The following is a 21,185-nucleotide window of genomic DNA, read 5'->3' on the forward strand; positions in this document are numbered from 1 at the left end:
CAAATAGGAAAAGGAGTACGTCAAGGCTGTATATTGTCACCCTGCTTATTTAACTTCTATGCAGACTACATCATGAGAAACGCTGGGGTGGAAGAAGCACAAGCTGGAATCAATAAAGCTGGAATCTTTTCATTTTCATAAAGAAAGCTGAGCACCAAAGAATTGATGCATTTGAACTGTGGTGTTGGAGAAGACTCTTGAGAGTCCCTTGGACTGCAAGGAGATCCAACCAGTCCATTCTAAAGGAGATCAGTCCTGGGTGTTCATTGGAAGGACTGATGTTGAAGCTGAAACTCCAATACTTTGGCCACCTGATGCGAAGAGTTGACTCATTGGAAAAGACTCTGATGCTGGGAGAGATTGGGGACAGGAGGAGAAGGGGACGACAGAGGATGAGATGGCTGGATGGCATCACCAACTCAATGGACATGAGTTTGAGTAAACTCCGGGAGTTGGTGATGGACATGAAGGCCTGGTGTGCTGCAGTCCATGGGGTAGCAAAGAGTCAGACATGACTGAGCAGCTGAACTGAACTGAAACTGAGGTAAGCAAGCCCTAAAGACCAATGAGTTTTACAGGGACATTTGAGGCAAAAAGAAAAAGATAGCCCAAACAAGGTATGTTAAGTATCTTATTTGGCCGATATCTTGATGGCATGTTGATTTGTCCTCTGATAGACAGGAAAATCTAGGAAAGTGACAAGAGTCTGCTTAGACAATGGTTAAATTCAGGACAAGGTAAATCATGCCATAAACTCAGCATGGGGAAGGGGCGTAACACAGGGAAAAAGAGAAGAGAAACTGTCTTCTGCCTAGAGCATCACTTGTTACTGTTTCAAATAAAATTAAGCTTTAAAAAAAGCTTCACCATCCCTCCCCCCCACCCCAAACTAACAAATACGTACAGCATATAACCTTTTATTCAGGGTGGAAACAGATTTCAGGCCCCTGGTGACACTGTAAACAATTCTTCTTTCCACTTAAGTATGTGCACTCAGAGCTGGCAGTGGTGTCTGCTTACCTCCTCCACTGCCTTATGCACAGGACAAGGGGATGAAGAAAGAGTGGCCTGGCTCCAGTTTTAACCAACAGGATAACCTCGAAATACTGTGTGAAATGGGCATGTAGGATTATCAGTCTTTTTCAATTTGAAAAAGATGTGAAACCCATTATCTGAATGAAATCTCATGGAGAATCCCAATATCCAGAAGAGTTTGAAGTAGACAGGCTGGTTAAAGCTGGAAGGGGTGTGAGGCAGTAGGGTGGGGGGGTGGGGTGTCTCTTGAGGCACCTCCTGGAAATGGGACTCCACAGCATACAGAATGGAAACCACTGAAGAGGTCACTTCAAACAAAAATTAAATCCTACTTAACTTAAACTAAAACTAAGAAAAAAAGACAAAATAGTATAGAATAATGATTTTTAATGCGTAACTCTTGGTGGTAGGGATTGCGGGCAGTAGGTGGAGGGTGGGAATTACCACAAGGAGCCTTTCATTCATAAGCATGTAAATGTTTTGTATATATATGCATGCCCATTTCTCCAAATGGATTTATATATTGTGATTAATGAAACTGTAATTCATTGATGGTGTCACTGAATTGTCATGTGGTAATCTATAATTATTTTAATTAAAAAGAAATCATCATATTGGGAACCACTGCTAAAAAGAAAGCAACAACATTCCACTTGAATTAAACAATGTAAGTAAATTTCCTTTAAAAAATTTACAGTGGCCCTTTTTTAAAGATTCAACTACGTACAATGCCAAACTCGTTAGAATTTCTTGCTTATTAGCTGTAGCTATTAGAATGTTGCTTTGAGATGGATTCTGAAACCATGTCCAGGCTGCATAGGAAAGAAATATCACATTAGATAAGCATTGGATAAACACTCTCTGCCATAACTGTGGACAGTGAGGAAGTGGGGGAAGGGATGTGTATTTGACATCTGGGGCTGTCAGATAACCATCTAGGATGTGATGGTAGTGGAGACTAGAGTTCTAACTCTGATTCTGTCATTACACTAAATTTATTAGTATGCAAATTACTCATTCCGGGTTTCAGTTTTGCCAGATCCTGACTTGTGATGCAGGACACTCAGGGTCAACTCAGATAGTGAATGTTGCATGCCTTTCAAAGCCACTGGAGACAAATCTGTCACAGAAATGGTGAGTTAATCCAAACCTCTGCATTTCACATATCTGAAATTGAAGGAAACTGAAACCCGAGAGACTGTCAGCCAAAGTGACAGAGTAGACAGCAGGCTAAAGAAACTGCATTCCCTCACTAGAGAGTTTTCTATAATGTGAGCCATAATGTATGGTTTGAAATTTTGACTTAAGATTTGTTTTAGTTATCTTTGGGACAACTGATAATTTCAAGGTTTTCTGTCTGAGATTATTTTTAAAACTTCTCACTTCAAAAAAGTTCATGCCACCAACTAGATGATTATACTAAAAAAAAAAATTTTAAAGCATTATTTTTATAACATGGACCTATACTTTGTCACTTAGGTACTAAACACTAGGAATTAAAACTTTCTTCAACAGAGCAAGACAGTAAATATATTTGAAAATCTAAGTAAACACAAACCAAATAAAAACTGTTTGCCAATCTCAGAAAATTAATGACAGTATCTGTTAAAGTTTGACCCACTTAGGACTAGCCTCTTTTAAAAAATGAAACCTACATAGAAAGTTACAAAATGTGAGTCCACCAATTATACAGTCCACCCAAAAATTTTATTAGAGGAATTAACAGGGAATGGCTAAATCAGAAGATAACAGTAATCTTTTATATTTTAAATCATTTTTTTGTGAATTCATAAAATATGGAACTCTTTATCATTAACTAGAAAAATATGTTTGAATAATTTTAGCCTAGGATTTTACCAGGCAAAGACTAAAAGACTATAAACTCTGTTCTGTTTCATATTAAAGATTTTTCACAAGATTTTACCATTGCAAATCAATGAAATATTATAGAAAATTAAAGCAAAACATCTCAAGGTCCATTTACATTAGAGGTGCCATTTGTCCACAGAATGTGGGAATGCAGTGTCTGATTCTTTACTTAGAAAGGCATTTGGTACTCTCGGAAATTCTGTTCCATCAGTCAATTTATAATGAATCAAGTGAAAGTGAAAGTCACTGTCGTGTCTGACTCTTTACAACCCATGGACTTTACACAGTCCGTGGAATTCTTCATGCCAGGATACTGGAGTGGGTAGCCTTTCTCTTCACCAGAGGATCTTCCCAACCCAGGGATCAGAACCCAGGTCTCCTGCATCGCAAGTGGATTCTTTACCAGCAGAGCTGCAAAGGAAGTCCAAGAATACTGGAGTGGGTAGCTGAGCCCTTCTCCAAAGGATCTTCCCCACCCAGGAATCAAACTGGGGTTTCCTATATAGAAGGCAGATTCTTTACCAACGGAGGTATCAGGGAAGGCCTCACCACTTGTGATCTGAATGGTGCCTGCTGCTGCTAAGTCGCTTCAGTCGTGTCCGAATCTGTGTGAGCCCATAGACGGCAGCCCACCAGGCCACCCCATCCCTGGGGATTTTCCAGGCAAGAACACTGGAGTGCATTGCCATTTCCTTCTCCAATGCATGAAAGTGAAAAGTCAAAGTGAAGTCACTCAGTCGTGTCTGACTCTTCACGACCCCATGGACTGCAGCCTGCCAGGCTCCTCCGCCCATGGGATTTTCCAGGCAAGAATACTGAAATGGTGCCTAGGAACTAATAGATCAGCTGGGGAGAAATATCTTTTTCTAGGCTAGGAAGACATGAATTGATGACTCAGAAAGAAGAATGCAGAAGTGACCTTCTCCCCTGGATCGTGGTCCTTATTCCAGAGAATACTTTCATAATAACCTCTCCACCCGGCTTCCCATGTGGCGCTAGCAGTAAAGAACCCACCTGCCAATGAAGAGACGCAGGTTTGATTCCTGGGTCAGGAAGATCCCCCAGAGTAGGAAATGGCAACCCATTCCAGTATTCCAGCCTGGAGAATCCCATGGACAGAGAGACGAGGTGGGTGGGCTATTGTGGTCCATAAGGTCACAGTCGGACATGACTGAAGCAACCTCTCCACCACTGGATCAAACTACGTCTCCCAAACACACAAGGACTATCTGCCAACGCCTTACCAGAAAGTTTCACATTTTGCATTTTGTTTGTTACTTCTTGAACAAGGACAGACAGCCATAGTGTCTCAAAGTAGAGTTCCAGAAAAAATATGTCAACAGAAACATGATAATTCTGAATAAAGTGGCCTTCTCTAAAGCATGCTGGAATACATTGCCTTATATTCTATTATGGGTTGCCATAACTATCTAAAATTAATTTCAAAACACAAACCTCTCTCTCAATGCTTGGAAGATTTGTTGGTTTTTGTTCTTTCTGTTTAAATTAGAACAAACCTGAAGTGCTTAAAGTAGGAGAAAAGTTACATCCCCACAATATTGATTTATAATATATTGACACAAAGACAATCAGACTGTGATGAGTACAGCATTATCATAATATTAGTACTGCATAGGCAATGCCTTAAAAGTTTTAGCTAAGTACTTGAGTATCTGCTTTGAGATACCATTTATAAACAAAAAGAACTGGGTATAACATTTCCTTTATCATATAAACCATTCTAATATAAACTTCTGCCTCTTTCTTCATAATATTTGGATTATTTCATTGTTCTACCTCCTATTTTTCCAAACATCTTCAGTCCAATGGAAAAAACCACTTATCATCTCCCTGTTCTCTCTGCCTCCAGAAAAACCTGTAGCAGTCTCACTATCAGCAGAAAAATCACTTAAAGTAAGAAACCACTGAGCCAAAAGTTCCAGGAAATGCAAATTGGCCATAAGATGGCAGGAGTTGACCTAAGGTTTCCCTCCAGATAATGAGGAAAAGGCTTGTTAACATAATTAATTATGCAAATCTGTAGCCAGAGACCCTTAAAGTCATTTTAAAATGTGCCTGCAGACCTCATAACTTTTCTGCTAAGAGGTTCCATGACTATTTATACATTTGTGAAAAGTCTGGTAACTTCATATTTGCATTGCTAATTAATCTCTTTTATGATCCATTCAAAACACTGGGATTCAAATAAATAAACGGGCAAATAACCATTTGAGAAAGGAAAAATATAAATAGCCTAGAGAAAACAGTTCTATTTTAACAAATTTGGGGGCTTCCCTGGTGGCTCAGACAGTAAAGAATCTGCCTGCAAAGCAGGAGACCTGGGTTCAATCTCTGGGTCAGGAAGATCCCCTGGAGAAGGGAACGGCTACCTACTCCAATTATTCTTGCCTGGAGAATTCCATGGAAAGAGGAGCCTGGCAGGTTACAGTCCATGGAGTAGCAATAGAGTCAGACACAACTGAGCAACTAACAAATTTTGAAACATAAATTAAAACACAATGTGATAGCATTTATCGGTTGTTGAATCACAGATAATTGTAAGATAATAATATTTACACCACAGACATGAAATGAAAGATGTTTTAGTGTTAACTGATTCAGTGTCAACTGGCAAAACCTTTCTTGAGAACAATTTTGCAGTACTTAACAAAAAATTTTAAAATTATACACATTTTGATCCATTTATTTCATTTCTAATAAATATATTCAAAGAAAATGGTGTGAAAAAGAAAAAAGATGTTAATAACAGCTTTTAGTGGGAAATATTAGGAAAATGATTACCCTATACTGCACATAAAATGGAAATAAATACTGTCATCTAAGTTTATTAGATGAATAAATTCATTCATTTGAATATTCATTGGAAGGACTGATGCTGAAGCTCTAATACTTTGGCCACCTGATGCAAAGAGCTGACTCATTGGAAAAGATCCTGATGCTGGGAAAGATCGAAGGCAGGAGGAGAAGGGGACGACAGAGGATGAGATGGTTGGATGGCATCACCGACTCAGTGGACATGAGTTGAGCAAGCTCCAGAGACAGTGATAGACAGAGAAGTCTGGTGTGCTGCAGTCCATGGGGTTGCAAAGAATTGGACAGAACTGAGTGACTGAACCATAACAAAGTTTATTAAAAGTTTTAATAATCTCTCATTTATTAGGATGGCTATTCAAAAAAACAAATATTGCAAAGATGTGCACTTTTATTGGTGGGAATGTAAAATGGCAGAGCTGCTACAGAAAAGAATATGACAGTTTCTCAAAATACTAAAAACAGAACTACCATATGATTCAGGCTCTGGTTATATCCCACCTTTGGGTATATATCCAAAAAAATTGAAAGCATGGTTTCAAACTGATACTTGCACACCATGTTCACAGCAACGTTATTTACAATAGCCAAAAGTTGGAAGCAACCCAAAAGTCCACCAATGGGCAAATGGATAAACAAAATGTGGTATATAGATGCCCTGAAGTATCATACAGCTTTAAAGGAGGACATCTGGCCAGATGCTACAAAATGGGAGAAGCTTGAGGACCTTATGCTAAGTGAAATAAGTCAGCCATAAGAAAACAAATACTGTGATTCCACTTAAACAAGGCATCTAAAGTAGTCAACTCATAGACAAAGAGTATAGAATGATGGTTACCAGGGGCTGGGGGAGAGGCAAAGCAGAGTTGTTTAATTGGTATAGAGTTTCAGTTCTACAAGATGAAAAAGTTCTGGAGATCTGTTCCATAACAATGTAAATATACTGTAAATATACTGAACACTACTAAACTGTGTATTTTTAAAATGGTTAAGATCGCTTCTTGGCCTTTTGGCTAAGAGCAAGTGTAAAAATGGTTAAGATGGTAAATTTTATATGTGTTTTCTACCACAATAAAAAATTTTTAATAACATGAGAAATGCTTTGACAACATTTAGTTGGAAGAAGAATGTAAAACAGGACATATAATATATAGTCAAAAATATTTTTAAAACTACATAAAGATACTTTCCCATAATGTTAACATTACTTGCCTTTATAAGATTTTTCTGTTTTTATTACTTTCCTATATTTTCTCATTTTTTACATGGTAACCTGTATTAAAATTTTTAACCTGTATTAATTTTACAATCAAAAAATAACCTTTGACTTAATAGTTTGGAATAGCCTTGAAAATCCCCCATGCTGTGAAGGACATTTGTCAAAGAAGAGACTCCTGTTCAGAAAAAAATCAAAATTCAGAAATGGTCAAAAGAGATTACTGCATTATCTTTTCAGTGGAGTGTCATTTGTGGTCTAGCAGGTCCTCCAGGGATGATCTTTGATTTTTTTTTTTTTTTTTTTCCCCTTCTAACTAGGCCAATGATGCTCAAAAGGGTGGCTTGGGAAGCCGGGAGAGCATTCAGATCTTGTCAGGATGTTTATAAGTTCAAAAATATTTTCATGGTAATATTAAGATGTTATTTGCCATTTTGTCTCTCATTCTCTCAACAAGTATACCATGGAATTTTTCAAAAGTTTCAGCACCCAAGATGAAGTCATCAGTCAGATAATACGAATTAGGTTTCATTGTTGCTTTTTTTTTAATGAAAGAACAAAGTGTTTCACTTCTGATTTCCAATTTAATTTGTATATTAAACAAATTTTCTTGCAGTCTTCAATATTTAATAGGATCAAAGTGTCCTGAAATGAAAAGTCTGAGAATGTGCTGGGTCAGACAATTTCACAACTCTGTAGAGGTAGGAATTAACTTGTAAAAAACACACAACAATGTAATGACTTTTATCTATAAGGAAGCAAATGGATTTTGTCTGGCAGAGATACAACTGATTTACGTAAATGTATAAAGGAAAACATTACATTGTATAGCCCTTTAGAATATCAATAAGTTTTGCATCCACAAGCAAATTCATTTCAGCATTTCTGATTGTGGCTAGATAAATAGACATATATATGTTCTTAAAATTCTCCTTTGAACTGGTCTTGACAGCTTACTGATTCCTTCACTGATTAATAAGCTAAATACAAATTGTTTACATGTTTATTTTATAACTGAGAATCTTTTTAAACTAATTATTCTTTAACATCACTATCTACAAACACATCAGTTTCTGAATTAACAGGCCATAAGATTAACAAAACCAGAGAGTTTAATAACCTTCTAAAACAGAAAGCACCAGATTCAGATGGATTCAGAGGTGAATTCTACCAAATATTTAGGGGAAAAATCATACATATTCTCTGCAATCTCTTTCGGAAGATATACAAAGAGGGAATACTTTCTAACTCTTTTTATGAGACCAGCATTACGCTAACAGCAAAACTAGACAAAAACATTACAAGGAAACTATAAACCAATGCTGCTTAGGAACATAACAAAATCCTCAACAACATATTAGCAAACTGAATCCAACACAAATGTAGAATTATACACCAAAAGGAAGCGAGATTTATCCCAGGTAAGCAAATCACATGATAATATTAACAAGAAAAAGTGTTTGGTAAAGTTCAATACCCATTTATGATTAAAAACTTCCAGTGAACAAGGCATAGAGAACTTTCTTGACTTCATTAAAAAAAAAAAAAAAACTACAAAAAATCTCCAAGATACAAGGTTAATAGTAAAAGTCAATTGCTTTCTTGTATACCAACAATAAATGAGTGGAAGATGAAATTAAAAATACGACACAACTTAGCACTCCAGAAATGAAATACTTAGGTATAAAACTAACAAAACACGTACAAGATCTATAGGCAGAAACTGCAAAAGCCTAGCGAATGAAATGAGAGAAGTAAATGGAGAGCTATTCCATGTCCACGGGTAAGACGGTATCGTCAAGACGCCAGTTCTTCCTAACTTGCCACCCCCATGTGTTTACATATTGTCTACGGCTGCTTTTCCAACAACGAGTCAAATAGTTGTCAGGACCAGCATGGCCTACCAAGACTAAAATATTTAATATCTAGCCCTTTACAGAAAAAGTTTTATATCCCCCATGCTAAATTGCTATGCTCTCAATCAAGCTTTTATCAGTACTTCTCTCAAGCCAATTCTATTTTTTCCTTCAAAATAAAATTTAAACTGGAAAGCCTCTTCTACTTTCCTTCAATGGTAGTCATATAAAGTTATTCTCTTAAAACAATATTAAGTGTTGCAGTTTTTAAAATAGAGTATTCCAATGGTTAGGATTTAAAATATATATCACCTTCTTTGAGGCCACAGGACACACCTCTGGAGAGCCTACAGATATGGAATAACTAGCAAAGTCCTATTATAGAAAAGCAATTATTTCGTGATCAGCACAATTTTAATAATCTGGTTATTTTCCAAAACTAAAACATCTTCCTCCTTAAAAAAAATTTTCTTTTCTTTTATGGAAGCTAAACTCTATTTAACAAAAACACTTAGGCTAAAGGACTACTAAATAAATCTAAGTATCACTTAGTGCATCTGTATGTGATATATTTTTCACAAGAATTTAAACACTAATTCACTCTGAGTATGTAACTCTTAGACTGCTCTCAATAATAAGAATTTGAAAAACCTAACATACTTGCTTTACTCTCAGATATATCTCTAAATACCTGTACATACATGGACAGTATGTACATATGGATGCATTGTGTTCACCAACTGAGCTTTTACCAAATAGTTTACATTCTAGTAAACAACATGTATGCATTCTGTTTACCAAATGAGCTTTTCTATCTCTAGGGACAAGAGAGGTAGGACCATGGTATTGATTATTTTCATCTTAACTAACTTAAAGGAAACAGGGGAAATAGAGGTATTTTGCCATGGTCCAGACTGTAGAAAATCCTATAGGACAAATAATCCCGTTCTTCTCACAAGTAAATGGCAAGGAAAAATACTACTTTTTAAAGAGGCTTAAGGGACACTTTTTTAAAAAATTGCAGTGTATGAACCTTACTGGAATCCTGAGTTCAATCAACTTTTTAAAAAGTTAACAGTAAATTTGAAAACTGGTAAAATGTTTTGTTACTTTAAAGGTATAATATAAGTTATTTTAGATACAATAAGAGATTTTAGTTATGTTTTTAAAAGAGAGTCCCAACTTTTTTTGGACATAAACTAAATACTAAAATATTTACAGATGAGATTATAAAATGTCCAGAATTTACTTTAAAATAATCCCAGAGCTGATAAAAAGTAATTGGAGGTAGAAATGAAAGATTAAACATGAACTGATAACTGATGTAACAGCTCCATATAAATATACTTATACAGATTTAATACATTAAATCTATATTAATCATTCTTTGCATTTGTGTTTTTGTGTAGGAAATTTTAATAACAAAATTTTTTTGATCGTCATTTTCATTCTACTTGAAACAAGAAAAGTAGCAATGGAAAGCAATAAGTTTGAGAGGGAGATATTTTTAAAAGATGGAGTAGGTGGGAGGAGGGCAGTGGGAGAGGTCCTAAAGCATACCTTGTGAAACATCATTCATTTTGGGATTTTCAATTTTTCACCTTAACAATCATCAGCAGTATACTGGCATAATTTCTGTTATCTGGTATGAAAGGCAGAACTTGAAATGATGCCCCATAATCTTTAGAGGGTGAGTTGAACCTATAAATATGATGAGCTATTAATCCTATGATTATGTTACATTATATGGTCAAAGAGAGATTATATTGGGTGGGCCTGACCAATTCAGGTGAGACCACAAAATCAGCCCTTTCTCTGGCTGATGGCAGAAAAGAAGTGACCTAGAAGAAGAAACTATCCTCTTGTGAACTTCTGATGTAGGCCATGGAAATGTAGGTCTCTAGCTAGGAGCTAAAAGCAGGCAGTTCCTGGCCAGCAGTTAGTTTTCAGTCCTTATGTGCTTAGTCATGTCTGATTCTTTGTGACCCCACGGACTGCAGCCCTCCATGCTCCTCTGTCCATGGGTTTCTCCAGGCAGGAATACTGGAGTGGGTTGACATTTCCTGCTCCAGGGGATCTTCCTGACCCAGGGAGTGAACCTGCATCTCCTGTGTCTCCTGCATGGGCAGGCAGATTCTTTACCACTACCACCACCTGGGAAGCCCTCAGTCCTACGGACACAAGGTAATAAATTCTGCATCCTGAATATTCATTAGAAGAACTGATGCTGAAGCTGAAGCTCCAATACTGTGGCCACCTGATACAAAAGGCCAACTCATTGGAAAAGACCCTGATATTAGGAAAGACTAATGGCAAGAGGAGAGGGGTGGCAGAGGATAAGATGGTTGGATGTCATCACTGACTCAATGAACATGAGTTTGAGCAAACTCCGGAAGATAGAGAAGGACAGGGAAGCCTGGCATGCTGCAATTCATGGGGTCTCAAAGATTCAGACATGACTTAGCAACTGACCAACAACTACCACCACAAGACAGCTTGGAGGAATCCCCTGATCCCCAGATGAGAACTGTGGCTTTGGCTGACACATTAGTTTTAGCCTGATGAGTCTGTGAGCAGAGAATCCTAGCCACAGCAGGCCTAGACTTCTGACCTGGTGGGGTTTTAAGCCGCTAAATTTGTGGTAGTTCATTATGCAGCAATAGAACTAATATGTCTGGAAAACCATCTTATACCCAAACAGAACCTCAAAGTCTACCTCTACATGAGTTTTTGATCCCAATGGCATCAAATGAGTACCTCAACATTCAGCAATTTAACTTTTAATGCGGTGTTTCTCAAATGATCATGAGTCCAAATCTGAGAAACCCTGAGTTACATAATCCCTTATAAATGAAATATTCCTTTCCAACATAAACAGTAGTACAGACAAGATTATATACTTGAGTACTTTTTACAGTGTGACAGCTTCTACTGCAGAAAAATTCTGCAAAATAATCAAACAGAACAAGTTTAAAGCAAATTGCAACTAAGCCAAAAATCTTAGCTTATCATCACACCAGGTATAAAATTTTGCAAACCTGTCTAACCTTTCATGCCCTAGCTCACAATTAAGAGGGATGAGAAAAATATGAGCCATATTTCATTACAATAAAAATGTCATTGTAACAAAGTTTCCCATGGTTCAGGTGGTCCTGAGGAATGATCACAATTATTCTTTGTCCGTGTTATCTATTTAGAGAAAAAACTGAGGTGTACATGAAGAAAAGAGATAGAAAAGTAAGGCCAAGATTTTATCCCTAAGGTCTAAATTCTAAGGTTTTACTTAGTCTGATTCTTTTTAGTCTTTTTTTTTTAATATATAACAGCTTTATTTTGATATAATTCACACACCATAAAACTCATTCATTTAAAGAGTACAGTTTAGAGGGTTTTTGTATAGTTATAGACTGTATAACCATTATAAGTAATTTTACAACATTTTCATCAACCCTAAAAAAAAAAATGTATATTCTGCCTTTTGCCATTCTTTCTTTAATATCATGTCATGCTAACAAATTTTTTTCTAATACAAAACATGGCCATCTGAGACTCAAGATTGGCATTTAGGAGAGGAAAGAGCTGAGGATAAAAGATTTGATCTACAGGAATAACATACTGGAAAAACTGATTTGAGATTGTAGAGCATTGCTCCCTATAACTGATGCTGGTTACATTCCTTTGAAAACGTGGACATGATCCAAATAAGCAAAACATGAAATTACTTGCCAGTGGAAGCAAAGAATCTTTCATTGGGGAGAGTCTTCACCTATTGCACAACGTAATTTTTTTATTTCAGAAGCTGAAGACAGAGGATAATCTGAGCTTTATTTAGTAAAACAAAAGTTCTGCATTCCAAAGGGGGAAAGCTGGGATATAAAACAGCATTCTGATATGTTCACATCCAGTATCAAAACATTCTTTACCTGCCAAATGAATAAACAAATGATGCATTAAGGGGACACTTCCATAGCCTACAAGATAGGCCATACAAGGCTCAGGTACAATATTTTCTCCTTAAACTTATTCACTTGCCTCTACTATGCTTGATAGATATCTGGATCTAATCTGATTATTCTAAGTAAAATGAGCCACCATTTTACTGTATTTCCCACCTTTGATAGTTTACAATGTAGGACTTTAAAGTCCTGAATGATGGCCCATGGCATAGGCCGAGGAAGGAAACTTGCAACAAATAAATCTGCCTCAATTTTATGAAGCCAGAGAAGAGTCTGACAGAAACCTGAGTTTAACTTTGCTGTGAAATACCTAGATACCGCCTGGAATCTAGATTTTTTCTAGAACAGAGGCTAATAACAGCTTTTACTCCTACTCTCCCACCCAGTTTATCATGGTATTGGGCATTGGGTGCTTTTTGTCTCCTTTGCTTAAAAAAAAAAAAAAAGATTAATATGCATATTCAATCACCCCAGGGAGGCATCTTGAAAAGGAGAGAATAACTTTCACAAGTTATCTCAGTACAGTCTACCAAAATATAAAAAACTCTACATTATGAGAATTCAGTTCAGTTGCTCAGTCGTGTCCAACTCTTTGCAACCCCATGAATTGCAGCACGCCAGGCTTCCCTGTTCATCACCAACTCCTGGAGTTCACCCAAACTCATGTGCATCGAGTCGGTGATACCATCCAGCCACCTCATCCTCTGTCGTCTCCTTCTCCTCCTGCCCCCAATCCCTCCCAGCATCAGAGTCTTTTCCAATGAGTCAGCTCTTCACATCAGGTGGCCAAAGTATTGGAGTTTCAGCTTCAACATCAGTCCTTCCAATGAACACCCAGGACTGGTCTCCTTTAGGATGGACTGGTTGGATATCCTTGCAGTCCAAGGGACCCTCAAGAGTCTTCTCCAACACCACAGTTCAAAAGCATCAATTCTTCTGCACTCAGCTTTCTTCACAGTCCAACTCTCACATCCATACATGACCACTGGAAAAACCAAAGCCTTGACTAGACGGACATTTGTTGGCAAAGTAATGTCTCTGCTTTTCAATATGCTATCTAGGTTGGGCATAACTTTCCTTCCAAGGATTAAGCGTCTCTTAATTTCATGGCTGCAGTCACCATCTGCAGTGATTTGGGAGCCTGTTTCCCCATCTATTTGCCATGAAGTGATGGGACCAGATGCCATTTTTGTTTTCTGAATGTTGAGCTTTAAGCCAACTTTTTCACTCTCCTCTTTCACTTTCACTAGGTTCCATGTATTGTAATGCACACTATACCGCATATACAAGAGTTATCCTTTTCACAAATTCAAGTTCTAGAAAACAAGATATTCATATCAAAATGGATACACACGAAAAAATGAAAAAAGAGCAGCGCATTTAACCACCCAGCCATCCAGGCCAGCACACCTTTGCAACTATAACCACATTTCCCAAACACAAGGATCTTGTGTTCCTAGTGGTTTTCAGTCCTGGCTAAAGATCAGAATTACCATGGGAGCTTTAAGAATCCTGAAGATTGGGCCCAAATCTTAAATCTACTGAATGAGAATCACTGGGCATCTCACTTAAAAAAAAAAAAAATACAGTTTTAAAGGTTACATTCCACTTACAGTTATTACAAAATACTGGCTATATTCCCCATGTTGGACATACATCCTTGCAGCCTATCTTACACCCAATAGTTTGTACCTAATACCCACCCCCCACCTTTATATTGCCCCTCTATCCCTCTCCCCACTGGCAATCACTTGTTTGTTCTCTACGAGTCTTGCTTCTTTTTTGTTATATTCAGTAGTCTGTTGTATTTTTTACAGTCCACAAATAAGTGATATCATAGAATATCTTTCTCTGACTTAGCATACTACTTGTCTTCCAAGTCATCCATGTTGTGGCAAATGGCAAGTTTTCTTTTTTATAGCTGAGTAGTATTCCATTATATATATACACATCTTCTTTATCCATGTCCATCTGTTGATGGACACTTAGGTAGCTTCTCTATATCGGCAGTTCTGAACAACGCTGCTACAAACACTGGGGTACACGTATCTTTTCAAGTTAGTGTTTTTGATTTTTGCAGATATATACCTAGGGGTGGAATTTCTGGGTCATATGGTAGTTCTCTTTGTGTTTTTTTGAGACACTTCCATACAGTTTTCCACAGTGGCTGCATCAATTCACATTTCCACTAATAGTGTACAAGAGTTCCTTTTTCTCCATATCCTCACCAACATTTGTTTTTGTGGTCTTTTTGATGACAGCCATTCCGAAGGATGAGAGGTGATACCAAGGCATTTCTTTAAACCACCGTGGAGAATTATGATTCCCAACCAAGATACAGAACCAACAGTATTTAGGAAGAGGCATGGATCCCTTTAGAAGTCCCACCTACCCCTCTAAGAAGAGACTTGATGGTTTATGTTTTAACTGAAACTGTGTGCTTCCCCAAGCATTATCGCTGGATTAGTTGCTCAAGGACTGAGCTTGGATTGGTTAATTAAAACTTCACAACACTCTCCCTCTGTACACTGAAACTTGGCCAATGTTTTTCTGGGAGGCAAGGCAAGTTTTAAGTGTTGCCAAAGCCCATTTTTGAGTCAAGTTTTACAAACATTCTTTTTTGAGGGAGAGGAAAAAAAGAGGGGTGGGGGGCATCAGCCTGCTGCTAGTTCTTTTCAGAGCTCTTTCCTCACTGCTTATTTGAGATACACCGTTATTTTTTAAAAGCTTTTTTTTTTTTTTAAAGCATTTTGGTCTTTGACTCTTTCTTTCCCCAAAGCCTCATCGTCTTCACACACAGATCACTTTACTGATCCACCAACACAAGCTATGTATTTCAGAGTTGTTTGCACGATACCTCTTGTGGGCTTGCCCCAACCCAGCATCAGTGCCTCAGAGCCCCCTGTTGTGACCAAGGACATGTCCTTAAACTATGGCTGGCCTCCCAGGCAGTGGTCATGGAAGAATGAAGAAGCGACCTCGAAGGGTCTAATTCACTGACCTTTACCCTGTTCTAACCAACTACCCCCACTCCTGGGAAAAAAAAGAAAGAACAGCACGGTAGCTCAGTTTCCCAGATGATTTCTAATTTATCCTTAAATATCCAAGCCTGGTCCAATGTTTAAAAGTCCCAGGCCTTCCAAAATCTGTCAACTGGCTCTCAACCGAACCCAGTTTTGCTCCCCAGGGGGCATTTGGCAACATCTGAAGACATTTTTGGTGTCATAACTAGGGGAAGGTTGCTACTAGTGATTAGAGGCCCAGGACACTAATGATCATCCTTCACACACAGTACAGTCACCACCTAAAATGCCAATAGTGCTGAGAGTAAGAAACCCTGGATTGGGTTGTTTGCCAGCCCACTGCTGGGTAAATGGTCGAAGAGCCTCTTACTGCAATTTAATTTGGTTTAAAATGGGGATTGAAAACTCAAATGCCTTCAGGGTCCAAGGAGGTTAAGAAGTATCACATAAACAAAGTGGTTGTGTATGAGGCACTAGGGTTTTGTGAGGTCAGCGACAAATCAGAATATAAATGTTAACTAAAGTTAACGTTATGCTGGCCAAATAAAATATGACTGTTGGCTGCATCCATCCTGTGTGCCAATGGTGGTAATCAAATTCTAGTTCAAAGAGATGATCGACTTAAAGAGAACCTGATGGTCACTCAAAGACACCACAGTCTAGCCTCATCCCTTATTATGGAATTTTCTAAGCCTCCAGCCTGGGGAAGACTAGAAGTTGCTCAGTTAAGGAGATTAAACTAGAGATCGGACCTCGAGGGTTTAGCTTCCAGCCAAGAAGAGGGTTTCAGAAACAATGCGCCAAGGACAGGGACCAAGGTTGGAAACTCTGAAAGTAAGAAAACAGAGGTCCCCCTCGCTGATCTCCATTCTAGGGGAACCCAGTGGACATTATATCAACATCACACAACACCATGTGAGGTCATTGTGTTAGGATGAAATCGTTCTCATAAGATTTTAGAATTTTCACATTGTTTCACAGATGAGGAAACAGGGGCCCAGCAAAGTTTAAAGGAACTACCAAGATTACCCAAACCTGAACCTAAAATCAAATGGTGTTTCTCTGTCCTCTGTGCAATTGCCAAGCAGCAACCAAAAGAAGAAAATATTTCATTCAAGGTGTCAAACATGTGTTTCTAAACTCGCAACCAACATAAAGTTACACATAGGTGTTAAACTTTCTCAGCATCATCTCCTTTCCCCATTAGAAAAATCATTAATCCTTTCACCCGCAAGCCATCATTTTAAGACCTCTTTTCCCTGTAATGGAAGAATTTAAAGCAGGTTAAATCATTCCAGCCCTCCTTTCAGATCAAATTGGAGAGAGGACAGCCAAGTCAGCAATTCAAGCACAAGAAGGAAGCCCCAATCTCAACAACCCCGTGTGGATGCATGCTTTCTGCTGGAGGAATTCCTGACCTGAGGAGACAGTATAAACAAAGGCAATACAGAGGGAAACAAATGATAAGATAAGTGAAGCCCAATAACTCCCTCTATCCTCCTTTCCACCTACTTCCCCCAACTTGTTCCATCAGAAAAACAGTCTGAGCTTGGGAGAATTACAACGTAAGCCATCTCCTCTCTGCCACACAGCTCCCTATTCTAAGTAGGAGGCTAAGGGGCAAGACCCTTTATGAGGTCGGTGAATGTGTCTCCCCTGGTATGGAACCTGGCCACAAAGGATCACGGTCTCCCCCTTAGCCCACAGGGAAGCTGTGAGAGAAAAACTGGCAAGGAAGTAGGCCACTGGTCCTTCAGACTCAAATTACAATCCAAGGAGTATAGTAGAAAAAGGCGGCATGTGGAAAAGGTAGCTTTAGTCACAGTCTGAAAAGAAACTGGGTCAAACTAAAACAAAAGAAAAAAATAAATGCACACACATATATTCCTTAGCAGAAAATGTGAACCAAGGCAGTCTCACGCCACAGTTCCCGTAACGGTAGCTGCAAATGTCACCAATGAGTGTCAAACCCTAAATGGGTTATAGAGGTTTTCTGGTGCTGCTGCTGCTAACTCACTTCAGTCGTGTCTGACTTAGTGCAACCCCACAGACGGCAGCCCACCAGGCTCCTCTGTCCCTGGGATTCTCCAGGCAAGAACACTGGACCAATCCAATTTCTATTCTTGATTTTAAAATACAAAAATATAATAAAAGGCCTTTGATTCAACATTCTGAGGATACAATGCAGCCTTAGCTACTGGCTTCAATTCCAGCAAGATTCATTCCAGACTCTCTCTAACTTTAAGTCTGAATGACCATTGAGTGCTGAGCAGGGAAAGGAGCACCTCTAATGCAAACAAGTTGCCACACACAAATGGAATGGGAGCAGAAATGTTGTTGTTTCTTTTCCCACCATCATCCGAAATCAAACAGCCACCACTAATAAAGTAACTGTAGCAGCATTTATTTTTTAATTCCTAAATCCTTTACCTTGACCCAAACCATATATTACATTTTCTATATCCACAATTTCACCAACTTTCAAGAATAAGAGAATGCACCAATGACCTTTAAATGGTCTAATTTGTCCATTTCATTTCCTTTTTACAGTAAGTTTTGTAGTAAACTCTCAAGATTTAGAAGAGTCCCTAGTCTAACCCTTTGTCACAGAACTAGGTTCTAACTTAACTTGTGTCTAGATATCTCACTGCTCAATTTTACCAAAACTCTAGGCAACAAATATAAATTTGAGCCTAGACGCATGTGAACAATCTAGTTCACCAGGTGAATGATTCTGGCCATGATCCTTCACTCTTCTTTCAGGGTACAAATCTGCAAAAGCTTTGTGGGAGAAGAGCGAAGCCCAGAAAGGGCACCAAAGCACGCACTAATGACTGTGGGCAACACCCCTAAGAAAGGGAAAAGATGACGGCTGTGTTTTAGAAAGCTGCCCCTATTCCTGACCCACTCTTCACAGGAGGACACCTGTCAGAAGCAGAAACATAGTTCCTTGGCACACTGTCAGTGAAGCCCTGCCTCTAACTTATGGGGTCTGAAAAAAAACTAAAACCCTCATCAGTTCATTTTCTGATATGGCACCATCTTCGCCCTTAGTGATGAGGGCTATATGCTGATATATCCACAGGGTCTATCCACTGTCTAGTCTCCTTTGTGATCAGGAGCACAAAGAATTTAAAAAAAAAAGAAAAAAGTTACTAGGATTAGTGGTGCAGTTGGTGGCTCCAAGACCAGGCAAAACTAACTCATGCCCTTGACCTGGCTTGTACGTCACTAACAAAATGAGCTTAGCCAGTAAAGCCAGAATATGAGAACTTATTTCAAAAAAACACAAGATAGGCATCTGCACTGCCCAGATAATGCGCAAAGCTCAGCTCCAGACCACCTACACTTGGAAATCTAAATTCAGACACTCCATCGGCTGTATCTACACTTGGAAATCTAAATTCAGTCACTCCATCGGATGTATCTACACTTGGAAGTCTAAATTCAGACACTCCATCGGATGGGCAATGTTTGCCAATCATTCAGGAGGTTTGTTTCCCACCCCCCCAGAAATAAAGATGACAAAGACCAGTTTATTTTATTTTATTTTTTTTTACTTTTATTTGCATTTATTTTTTGCGGCATTTATTCCCGGGCCATAAGTTTTTGTTTCTTCAGTTTCTTCTGGGATATCTTTTTCTTCTGTGCAACTTCCTCTTCTGGTTTAGGAACAATCTGTTCTTTTTCAGTAAGGATCATCTCAATGTGGCAGGGAGAGCTCATGTAGGGGTTGATCCGACCGTGAGCTCTGTAAGTCCTGCGCCGCATCTTGGGGGCTTTGTTCACTTGGATGTGCTCAATGACCAGAGAATCTACATCTAAGCCCTTAAGTTCAGCATTACTCTCTGCATTTTTGAGCATGTGTAGTAAAAATTCAGCACTCTTTTTGGGCCACCGACCCTGAGTCCAGCCCCACTGTTTGGCCTGTGCACACCTACCAACTCCACCGTTGTATCGACGGAACGGCACACACTGCTTCTTTAACGTGACATCCTTCAGATACTTGGTGGCTTTTCGGATATGCATACCCTTTATGGCCTGGGCAGTTTCACGAGTGTTCTTAAAGTGTACACGAAGATTTGAACCTCTTGATTTGCATGATTTTGTGGGGTTTTCTGGGTCAAGTGAATAGCGCACCATTTTTAGGGGTCACCTCAGGCCGCTTACCGGAAAAGGAAAGAAGACCAGTTTAATAGGTGACCCTAACTGTGTGCCCGGCAGAAACACAGGAACCTTCAGCTCTGATCCTGGTGCAATTTATGGAACAGAAAGAGCTCAGGCTATTAGTAAAGGTGAATGACATACTTAGGAAACCTAACAAGATGAACTTTAAAAATTCTTCTGAAATTAAGGTCTGTTGAATGAATATTATGTTTGAGCAGCTTAAGGGCTAACCAGTCTTTTGTTTTCATTTTCCTTTCCTGGCAATATGCTGTTAGGGCATAACTTTTCTATTATTTCCCTAAATGACACAATCTGTATTTTATTCAATAGTCTTCATTAAATATTGTCAACGTGGCAAAATATCCAGTGTTAAGCCAGAAGTAAAAGATCTACTGTAATTCAGGAAATCACACCAACATTGGAAATTGAACTTACTTCCCTAGTTTTTCCACATTTAATTCACAATAGTGGCTACGGTTTAAAAGAACTGCAATTGTATATTTGGCACCAAATTTGGTCCACTGTAAAAATAAGTCTCTTTTCTAAGGTGAGGGTTCGGAAAAAGGCTTATTTTAAAATCTAAGCATGTGTGCTAAGTTGCTTCAGTCATGTCTGACTCTGTGACTCCATGGGCTGTAGCCCGCCAGGCTCCTCTGTCAATGGGATTCTCCAGGCAAGAATACTGGACTGGGTTGCCATGCCCTCCAGGGGATCTTCCCAACCCAGGGACTGAACCCACGTCTCTTATGTCTCCTGCACTAGCCGGCAGGTTCTTTACCACTAGCACCACCTGCGAAACCCATCTAAGGATAACCAACATTAGATGACATGTTCGACTACTGCTCAAGTTTTCATTATTTTCCAAAAGAGCTTTCACCATAAATATTAAAAGACAACAGGGAGTTGGGAAGCTAAGAAATTATGGGAGTCTTAAATCTCCAAACAGGTTCCTGTGGCCCTGCTCTGAGTGAGAAGGGCTTTCTTCAGATAAAAGATTCAACCCACTGAAAAGTTATCTCAGTTAACAAGAGGGTTTAACGCAAATAGATTCAGAGATGGCAGGTAAAAGCATTTCCTTTTTCAAGTAATTTGCCTATCATTCACAAAGTAAAAAGGAGAGAGTTCAAAAATTCTTATCATTCAAATACACAAATGCAACATTCCTAATCTCATGTAACATTTTTTGTTCCAGAAAATCAGACTCTAAGAAACTTTTAAGTCAATAAGCAGT

The 21,185-nt window shown here is 38.6% G+C and overlaps 2 protein-coding genes across 3 annotated transcripts in view; both read right to left on the reverse strand.

The window, feature by feature from the left end:
• The window catches only part of DAAM1 (dishevelled associated activator of morphogenesis 1), a 182,440-nt gene that overhangs the window by 155,901 nt on the left and 5,354 nt on the right, over positions 1-21,185 (reverse strand). The window lies entirely within an intron of this gene.
• Positions 19,337-19,974, reverse strand: LOC120852880 (60S ribosomal protein L17). Its single transcript, XM_040226353.1, has one exon. The coding sequence runs from the start codon at positions 19,928-19,930 to the stop codon at positions 19,376-19,378; it is 555 nt and encodes a 184-aa protein (XP_040082287.1). The 5' UTR covers positions 19,931-19,974; the 3' UTR covers positions 19,337-19,375.

This window comes from Oryx dammah, unplaced genomic scaffold (assembly GCF_014754425.2).
Source record: "Oryx dammah isolate SB20612 unplaced genomic scaffold, SCBI_Odam_1.1 HiC_scaffold_26, whole genome shotgun sequence".
Lineage (NCBI taxonomy): Eukaryota > Metazoa > Chordata > Mammalia > Artiodactyla > Bovidae > Oryx > Oryx dammah.